This window comes from Humulus lupulus, chromosome 5, assembly GCF_963169125.1.
Source record: "Humulus lupulus chromosome 5, drHumLupu1.1, whole genome shotgun sequence".
In the NCBI taxonomy this organism is placed as follows: domain Eukaryota; kingdom Viridiplantae; phylum Streptophyta; class Magnoliopsida; order Rosales; family Cannabaceae; genus Humulus; species Humulus lupulus.
In genome coordinates this window covers 3,889,845-3,900,308 of record NC_084797.1, presented here as the reverse complement: position 1 = coordinate 3,900,308, position 10,464 = coordinate 3,889,845, and the positions used below count along the sequence as shown (strand labels likewise).

The window sequence follows — 10,464 nt, the reverse complement described above, 5'->3', positions numbered from 1 at the left end:
TAAATCTAACTAATAAAAAAAAAGATTTAAAAAAAATATATGAAAGCAACTTTGCCTCTCTGCTGGCCAACGTTGCCTATATTCTTCTAATAAAACCTCATCTACCTCATCCATTTACCCCACCACCTCACAAATCACTTTCCAAGCAACTCCCAGTGGAGTTGTTCTTAGAGCACTCCCAATGGATGCTCTACTCCATTTTTTAAAATATCTCCCCAAAACACATATTTTTTTTATTTTACCTCTAAATTTTACATTATATCATACAACAACTTTTCTATATATTTCTCTATATTATTTAAATATTATATCTTTAAGCATATTTTATTAATTACAGTAAAATAAAATAATTGAAAAAGAAAAAAGAAAAAATAAATATATATATACTAAATGGGAGAGAGAAAGCTTATAGAGAAAAGTAATAATATTAAAATATTATATAAATGATATGTAAATGTTATGTAAATGTAGATATGGATTAATTAGAGTTTGTGCATAGCTATTATAAATATATGTATAAAGGAGCTGATGGAAGATTTTTTTTTTGTGAGTTTTAGCTAAATATTATAGAGAAAGTATATTACAAAATACACCACCAAAACATATTTTTTTTATAATATACCTCAAACTTTTACATTATACCATATATCAGCTTCTCTACATCATTTAAATATTATATTTTTTAAAAATATTTTATTCATTTTAAGAAATAAAATAAATAAATATAATAGTATCACACTCATATATATATATATACAAAAGTTTATAAAAAAATAATAAAATATTTATAGCTTGATGAATAGTGTTTCATTACATAAAGAGAAATACTATTCATTTAGGTAAAAAAATATAACTTTTCATCACTCATTGGAAGACTATTTAACAATTTTTTCTCTATATTATAAAGAATTAGACATTTTACCTCCTCTATTAGGAGTACTCTTGGGAGATGCGGTATAGAAAAAAGTTAGAGAGGAAAAGTAGTGAGAAGGAGGAAAAATAGTAGATAGATAGATTTAGTGAGAGTGAGATAGGGATTGGGAGGAGCTAAGTTTACTTATTCTTAAAAATGAATTAATTTTATTTTATAGATAGCATTAATATTAATGCTACCTGTATCTTAAAATTAAATTATATATAGAAAAAACTTGTGAACTCAATTATTGGAGATTATTTATTATTATTATATGAAAATCAAGTAGGATATTATATTTTTGTTGACTTGGTCAGTGTATTGTACAGGGTAGATTGTTTGGCAGACAAAAACGAAAAGAAAAAAATAAAATAGTTTTCATTGACCATTGAGGGGGCTTGTCTTATGTATGGTGGCTTATCTTATCTTGTATTTGCTTGGCTATTAGGTGATAGGTCCAGGCAAATATATATGTATATATAATGTTGTTCTCAACTGTTTAGATTCATCAAATCAAATGAGTTTAAATATACCAAGTTTGTAACATCTCTTCCTATTCTTAAGACCACTAAAAAAAATAAATATTATTTCATAAATAAATAAGGTTGTATAGATAACTATTTGCTGAAGAGTAAAGATAAGAGTAAGACTTCGTTAAAAGATCACGTGCTTAAGACTTAGTCCATATACTTCTGATTTGGCCGGCCGAGTGATGCGTTGGGATCTTCTTGGTGTTTATCATTAGGCTTATGGGAACTATAAATGACATTTCTTTGTACTCTTTTTCCTTGAATTTTTTCCATCGAGTTTTGCTCTTGAAAGTTTTGTTAATCCAATGTATGTATTGGTAATGAACTATTGTCCTCTTCCTATTATTGTGTTGACTTTTTTGTTGTTGATCCTGAGCAATATTCCTCCATCTGTAAGCTTGGGCTGCAGTTCTCACATCCTTTGTGGAAATATGACAGACGGAAATTACAACAGTTTGGCGCCGTACTTGCCGAGTAGCTGCGGCTTTCCTCCGCTGAAGCTCAACTGCACGCGTAATAATGAAACACTGAGATTATGGGGAATCTGCTCAACTCAACCAAATCGATCAGTAAGCACTGAGGGAGTTTACTATGGTTACCTCGATTTGCTTCAGAAATCTGTCACACAAAGATTCCAACCCAACCATACAACGGTGGTGGATGCTGAGCCAACTTGCGGGGACTGCAGTGAATTCAGCGGAGTTTGCGTTTACGACCGCAATTCAACTCAAGTGTTCTGTGATTGTTCTGCTAATAATCAAACATCTGGTTAGATTTATTATTGATTATATATATATATATATTTTTTTTTTATATATAAAAAGTGGGTAGATAATGAAAATTATTGGTTTTAACGGTTTTTTATTTTTTTTTCATTAATTTTAATAAAATATTCTTATATTTACCAGAATATTCTTACATTTAACGATAGATTGTAAATATGACTTAACTTAAATAAAATTAAATAAATTAAAATAAGATATTTTTAAAATATTTTACCATGGTAATTATTTAAAAATAATAAAATCATACATTTTATAACTTAAATAATATTATATTAAACATATAATATATAATTTTTTATTATCAATGCCAAATTCAAAAACTAGAATAAATATAAATTTAAATAAAAAATAATAATTAATTAAAATAGAATATTTTATGATAATTAAATTAATTAAATCATTTATTTTAAAATATAAAGGCATATATATCATTTCTTTTATCTTATAAATTTGTGTGATAATTTGTTTTTTTTTTATCAAGTGATTGAAGTTTTTTTTCTTCATTAACTTCACCAAATGATATTGCGAGATATATTAGAAACTAAACATAGTTGATGCTTTTTCAAAAAAAAAAAAAAAAATAGTTGATGCATATATACTACTGTCTACATTATGAATATTCTATTCTTATTTTATTTCTATTATTAATTTCTAAAAATAGATAATGTTTACAACTTTAAAATTAAACAAACATGTATTGCACGTTGATTCCACCTAGTATATATATATATAATAAGAGTAATGATATGTGCACCCAAAAAAATATACTCAAACATTACACGCAGTGATGTGCAGTTTAACTTAACCAATCACATTTATAAAAAATAGAGACCACCGTTTTAAAAAGCAGTGACACATCACTGTGTATAATATTTTAGTACATATTTTGGTTACACATATCATTACTCATATAATAAACATAATAATGTTTATGTGTAATTACTCTAGTGTAGGTAACCATTTCGTACTATGTGTTTTTGCAAAATATCATCTTAGTACCATTTGTTTATAAATAATGCTTATTTGGTACACTGCATTTTGAAATCGTACATATTTGGTACCTTGTATTTTAAAATCGTATATATTAGGTACCCTATATTTCAAAATTGTACATATTTGGTACCATAAACTCAAATTTAATTAATAAAATTTTACCAATTTAATCAAATTACTCTCAATCATACGAGCTACAAATTATATATAACTGCTAACAATTTGGTCATATTGACAAAATTTTATCAATTAGGATACGAAATATCTATGTTTTTAAAATACGGGGTACCATATGAGCATTATTGAAAACAGAGGGTACCAGAACTATACTTTGCAAAAACAAATGGTACCAAATGAGTAAATTCCTTTTAATGTATGATAATTAATTTGTTTAGCTTTTCTCACTGCAGGATCAACATTGAAGCATTATTATTGGATCCTAGGTACGTACAAGTAACACAAACCAATATGGTTCATACACATTGTGGTAAAACTTGTGTGTGTGGGTGTTTTTCTTCTTGTAGCATGTCTAACGTTAAGAAGGATAATTTAGTTCAAATATTTTGATAACCATCACCTCTTTGATTTTCATCCATAATATTTTTATATTTTTATATATTATAAATGTGATAGTTTAAAGGAAATTCTTATTTTTGGTTAGATTTAACATTTTTTTAATTATTTTTTAACACATTTAGTTTTAAAATCATCTAAATAAGAAAATAAATAAAAAGTAAAAATAAAAGTAATAAAATAATATAAGGCAAATACATTGAATATATATATAAAGTAATAAATGAGTCATAATAATTTTTCATAATTTTTTTTTAAATTTATTTCATATTATAGTATTAAATTATGTTTTCAAAACTATAACAAAAAAATATTTATGTGTATAAACTTATTCATTTCTTTCTTTTATTAATTATTTATTTTGTAATTTAATATATTTTGTTTATCCAAATATATAATAGAGAAATAAGACATAAATATACATATTTTTTTAATTATTTATGTCTTATTTTGTCGTTTATTTTGTTTTAATGAGAAGCTACTTATTTTAATAGCTCTAGACATTAATTAATAAATGATCTATATTTATATACTGCTTTTTATTGGCTTTAAATTTTTTTTATAATAAATAATTAAATTTGATTAAATAATATTTATAAATTCATAGTTTTAGTTTAGAATTTTTAAATATTTTATTATATTCATAAAATTTCTAAAAGAAAATTAGAAAAAAATTTTAATACTAGAATAAACCATATTTTTATATATAAAAAGTATTTATAATGGATTTTTATTATATTGTTTATTTATTTAAAATTTAGGGGAATTCTTCTATAGGTACTTTACTTTAAGTCCTACCGGTGGAGATCTCAGTATTCTCGACCTTTGAACATTTTTTGGCGCGATTTTTTTTTTATGACCATGTATACTGTAGCTATATAGAGCATCGACGCGATTTTTAAAAACTTCTGAATAGTTTACAGTATCAAAAACTAGGTTCAAACATGTTGTTGCACGTGTGACTAATTTTTTTTATGCGGGTGAAAAATAACATGCTTAAACCTAGTTTTTGGTACTGTAAACTATTCGGAATTTTCTGAAAATTTGCAGGATGCTCTAAACAACTACAATATACACGGTCATAAAAAAAAATCGCGTCGAAAACTATTCACGAGTCAAGAACAGTAAAGAACCCTATCAGTAGGGCTTAAAGTGAAGCTCCTATAAAAAAATTCTCCTTAAAATTTATATGGTAATTAAAAATAAATTAATACATTTTAAAAAATAAATAAAACCGAGTAAATATATTCTATCTATACCTCTCTTTTGATCGTTTAATTTTTTCTTGTATTTCAACAAGAATATTAGAATAAACATAATAATATAATTCCCTATTACTTTAATAATGTAGGTGTGTTAGTAGCAATTTTTGGAGTTGCAGTAATCTCAATTCTGATTATATATTTTTCCAAAAGCAAGAGGGAACAGATTGATGTGGAGGATTTTATTACCCTTAAGCGGTATACATATGCAAGTGTGAAGAGAATGGCCAACTCATTCGCAGAAAAAATTGGTGAAGGAGGCTATAGTATTGTGTACAAAGGACAGTTATCGAATGGCTCATCTGTGGCAGTAAAAGTACTAAAGGAGGCTAAAGGTAATGGAGAAGATTTCATCAATGAAGTTGCAAGTATTGGAGCAATTATGCATAACAATGTAGTCAGACTTCTAGGATTTTGTTATGAAGGAAATAAAAGGGCTTTGATCTATGAGTACATGCCTAGGGGATCATTGAATAAGTTTATTTTTAATACCAAAATCAGTCGCCTGGAGTGGAAAAGGCTTTATGAGATTGCAATCGGAATTGCTCGAGGACTTAAATACTTGCATCAAGATTGTGCTGCAACGATTTTACATTTTGACATAAAACCTCACAACATTCTTCTAGATTCTGACTTTTGTCCTAAAATTTCTGACTTTGGCCTTGCCAAGTTGTGCCAAGGGGATGGGAGTAGTAGTATATCTCTATTGGGTGCTAGAGGCACAGCTGGATATACAGCACCAGAAATGTATAACAGGAATTTCGGTGAAGTGTCTTACAAATCTGATGTGTATAGTTATGGAATGATGGTTTTAGAAATGGTGGGAGGAAGAAAGAATATTGACACGGGTGTTTCTCGAACAAGTGAAATATATTATCCATATTGGGCACATAAGCATATTGATGATGATGGTGGTGGTGAGCGCTTGAAAAATATCTGTGAAGAAATGGTGGACGAGGATAATGAAATGTTGGCGAGAAAGATGATTAATGTGAGCTTATGGTGCATTCAAGCTAAGCCATCCAATCGTCCGTCGATGTCTGAGGTGATACAGATGATGGAAGGGAGTTTACAATCTTTGCAGATGCCACCAAAACCGACCTTGTCATTGCAAAATGAGTAGCATTACTTTTTCTATTTCTCACTTTCGCACATTTTTCTTTGCTTTGAGAGCTCGTAGGCTTCTTAATTAACATTATTAGTTAACTAAGCCTTTTTCTTTGCATTGAGAGCTCGGAGGTGCATGTTAAGAAGCATGAGGTTCTATCTCAAAATCAATTGTTGATGAGTGGAGTAACCCACGCTCTTATAAATTATTGTAAATTGTTAAATATACCTACACACTTTCCATGTGAGATATTTTCTTTGAGAATTACAGTATGAATTTCTTTTTAAAAGATTTTTTTTCAAGTGTCTGCTACTTTGAGTAAAGATATGGAGATTTTTAAGGGTGGAATTGTGTCAAATGTGGAGAACATTAATTTGGTTTTGTTATAGATGCTGTTGTTTAATATCTGAATAGTTATATACAATCGTTTATTCTCACTAAGACTTCAAATAAATCGTTTATTCTCACTAAGACTTCAAGGTATTAACAATGAGAGAACGAAAGAAGTCTGAAATGTAGGCTTGGAAGTACAAACGCCATGAGAAAAAGGTCGAATATGATATGAATGACTAGTTACATTACAAAAGTAACATGTGTAATAGTTATATACAATTTATAGACAATAATATTTGTTACATGAAATTTACCCTTTGGAACAGTAACTTTTACAATTTACCATGTGAGTTTGGCTATTTGGTTGCTGTTTCAAATAGTTCTCTCCACTTCTGCTGATCGTTTCCTGGACCTTTCCCCTACACAAAAAAGAGAAGATAAAACAGTTGTCATTTTTTTAGTTTTCTACATGACAAAGTAAAGCAGTCATAGCATTCAATGCAATTTTTTCCAGAGCCACTTATAGACTAAAATCAACTTGGGAGAGTTACCTCAACCGAGTTGATTTCATAAATTTTGCCTTCAGTGGATTCAATGTCCAGTGCTTGTATGCAAGCTTCGGCTACATCGAGTCTACTAACCTCACCGACTAGTTTATCGCCTGAGAATCGATTTGTATGTTTGCCAAACCAAAGATATGCAAATAAAAATGTTTGGATAGGATCAAGAATTTACATAATAGAGAAAAATAAACACCCAATAAGCAGAGGAATAAAACAACCAGGTGCAGGTGCAGGTGCAGGTGCATCTAAAGGCTCAAGCAAAATGATCATAATTGAATAGCCTCTCCCTCCCAAGATAGCTAAATACTTGGCTTCTTCAAATCATCAGTAAGATCATTACACTTATGAGTGCTCTTAATCTGAACCATTTGATAGGTTCTAGTAGATGCTCCCTTTGTATTCGAACTTCGTATGTACACACACACAAGTACATACAAATATATTTGTGGACATGAATATTAGATTTCACCCCTTACAAAGATAAGTCATAATTCATAATCTTAATCAATCATACAATTAATAACTATGATACTCAGTCATGTGCAGCCTCTCTCCCATTCAAATAAAACTCAGTTACCATCTCATTTAAAGATAGACCATTTTATCCATATTAAAGAAAATCCACTCCAATTGTGGTATGATAGAACAGCAGTGGAACGTGATTGAGTCAATTAATATAGGCTGCTGTTCAATTATTTTAATGATAAACGTTCTAACATTAATCATTTGACATATCATACCTTGACCAATAACAACTGCTCGCCTTTTCCCAGCAGTAGCTTTGAGCAAAGTATTTAGATCATAAGATGTGTATGGCCCATCAGTTAATCTTCCAGCTCTGGTTTACATGTAATGACAGAAGAAAAAAAAATTAGATTATTACAAACTTTTGCTGAGATGGATTCTTGTGACGAGTTTTGGTTGCTCAACATAAATGTAAAGTCATAACTATTTTTCACGAACCTGATTATTGTACATGGTAGACCAGAATTAAGAAGGAAATCCTCCCCCATCTTCTTATATTTGAGAACACCAAAGAGATTCATAATGCTAATGGAAAAGAATAAAAGAGATTAGTTGTTAACCCGTGAAACCGCAAGTTTAAAGGAAAAATATCATAACAGTCAATGTCTACCATGGTTAGCATCCAAACAGAGTCTCTGTTGCATAAGCAAAGATTTCACAGTAAAAACCAATCACAAAAATATCTTGTATAAACCTTGTAGTGAAGATTTTAACGGATGTTAAGTTTCTATGTATAGAATATTCATGAAAATCTAATTCCTAAAAAAACAACTGATCATCTATACTATAATATTATTTAAGATTTTGCATTTAATAAAACTTGCTTCTTAAGCCATGCTAGACTCTCTTTTCTCTCTGTGTGTGGGTGTGTACTATATCCAAACACTTTCATGTCTTTTTTCTTCTGCTTCCATAAGAAACAGTCTTCATGGAAAGGAATCAATTTGAGCAGAGTTTCCTCTGCTCGGAGAATGAAAACGAAAATCAGGTTTGGATAGATGAAAAAGTCTACTACTTGGTACATACAGGTATGATAAAACTTAACCAAAAATAGAAACAAAAGAAAGAGTTCAGTTAAATAGTTAATGATGATAGTTGATTAAAACAATTTCCCTACTTGTAGTACTCTGGGGTTACCCATTCAGGCCACATGAAGTTCCAGCTATTCAAAATTTTATCTTTGACAAGGAAAATAATCTCAATAAATTTGAGAAATCTCCATCGTGGAAAAATATGGAAGGCTCCATTCATGAGTACAGAATCACTAAAATCCATTTTCTGTTCTCCCAATTCTTACAGATACCAAAGAAGATCAATTGCTAGCTTTATAACTCACCATTAGTCTTCTTACCTCCATGGGAGTTCATTGAACTTGGTTACACCTATTGATGAAACAAGAACAACCCTTTTCACTGAGGGAGGAAGTGCAGATACAAGATTTTTCACACCTTCCCAATCTTCAAAAGAAAAAAACTTTAGTTAATGCATATACTTTAACCGAATGCGTATAATCTGGTCTTTTAAAGGCACTAACATGCATTTCTACAAAGAAAAAAATTAATAATGACTTTTCTTTTTCATGCTGGACTTATGAACAACCATGTCACTAAAAGTTCAAGGAGATCAATTTACCTACTCTTTCGGGAGTATTATCTCCTTCCCACCGTTTCGAAGGAAAAGCAGTTGTTCCTGTACAGCAAATGACATGTGTGATTCCCTGACAGACAAAAGAATATAAACTAACTTAATTAAGATGTTGAAATATGAACATAAATTCTTATGTCAAAAACTGCCACAAAGTTAAATCACAAACCTCAAAAAAGGTAGGATCTAGATCTTCCGGGTTCCGAGTATCTCCTTTGCATACCTATGAGTGAAGTTCTACAACATTAAGTTCTTATAAAAACACAACACAATATGTTTCAAGCAAAGCAAGAAAATGCGTGTCAAGTGACTGAAGAAAAAAATGATAACAAAACTAGTAATCTTGTTTTGGAACCTGTAATGTCTCTTCATCTTGTTTACCAAATAACATTGCTGCTTTCTCAGGGTCACGCAGCAATAGACGTGACTTGATGTTCCTGTTGAGCAATGATGCCACTACCAATTGCCCTGAAAAGAGCATAAAGACACTAAAATTAGCTTAGTTTCTTAACAGATTCACAAAAAACGGCAGGAAATCATTTTCTTGACTTGAAATCCAAACAAAACCAATGCAATTCAATGTCAAACTCGCACACTTACCGAACAGAAACACAAATGAACACATGAAACGCAATTACAAAAAACTACTTTTAAGTTGCAATAGGCAACAACAAAGAACATACAATTGAACGTACGTAAGATAAAGCATAAAGCAAGTGAAGATATGAAATAAGAACAGATATCTGATGAGTACAAGAACTGTAGAAGAAAAGAAAGAAGAGAAGGCCCTACCAACGCCACCAGTTCCTCCAACAACGAGAACGAGCTTAGAAGAAGAGGAAGGGGTGGTTTTGGAATCATGGGTTGATTCAGAATTTGGGGATTGGACGACTTCCTCTCTTATGGCTCGCGGAGACTCTGCTCTTGAGCTAGAAATGGTCGTCGGATGAAAACTACATTTTGAGCGGCGAAAACCCAGTGCCGGAAGTGAAAATGAAGGTGGTTGTGGAGGGTGTTTTGGTAAATCTCCAAGTTGAAATTGTGGGCTTGGGATGAAGGAGAGTCGAGAAGCCATGAGTGAGAGAGGCATATGGCTCCAGAAGCCTGCTTCTCCTTGGGTCGGGGTCTTCCTCTTCGCTGGTTGGACTGAGACGATTTTATATAGCCTTAACACTTCACATTTGAGGATAACGCTACATATCTTGCAAATTTCTTTTTAACTTTAACGTAATCTC

The 10,464-nt window shown here is 30.4% G+C and overlaps 2 protein-coding genes across 3 annotated transcripts; one reads left to right on the top strand and one right to left on the bottom strand.

Annotated features, from left to right (window-relative positions):
- The first annotated feature begins 1,445 nt into the window (after nt 1–1,445).
- On the top strand, nt 1,446–6,433 carry LOC133834167 (PR5-like receptor kinase). 2 transcript variants are annotated; one of them, XM_062263682.1, is made up of 4 exons: nt 1,446–1,750; nt 1,882–2,211; nt 3,632–3,664; nt 5,146–6,433. In XM_062263682.1, the coding sequence occupies exons 1-4, from the start codon at nt 1,663–1,665 to the stop codon at nt 6,177–6,179; spliced, it is 1,485 nt and encodes a 494-aa protein (XP_062119666.1). In that variant the 5' UTR covers nt 1,446–1,662; the 3' UTR covers nt 6,180–6,433. The 2 variants fall into 2 exon arrangements, with proteins under 2 accessions (XP_062119666.1, XP_062119665.1); XM_062263681.1 differs by having other exon boundaries at nt 1,659–2,211.
- A 270-nt stretch (nt 6,434–6,703) lies between these two features.
- On the bottom strand, nt 6,704–10,409 carry LOC133834168 (uncharacterized protein At5g02240-like). The gene is made up of 9 exons (XM_062263683.1): nt 10,022–10,409; nt 9,585–9,697; nt 9,399–9,452; nt 9,218–9,302; nt 8,937–9,042; nt 8,024–8,110; nt 7,801–7,898; nt 7,049–7,158; nt 6,704–6,916 (listed from the first exon to the last, which is right to left on the bottom strand). The coding sequence occupies exons 1-9, from the start codon at nt 10,317–10,319 to the stop codon at nt 6,854–6,856; spliced, it is 1,014 nt and encodes a 337-aa protein (XP_062119667.1). The 5' UTR covers nt 10,320–10,409; the 3' UTR covers nt 6,704–6,853.
- Nucleotides 10,410–10,464: the final 55 nt, after the last annotated feature.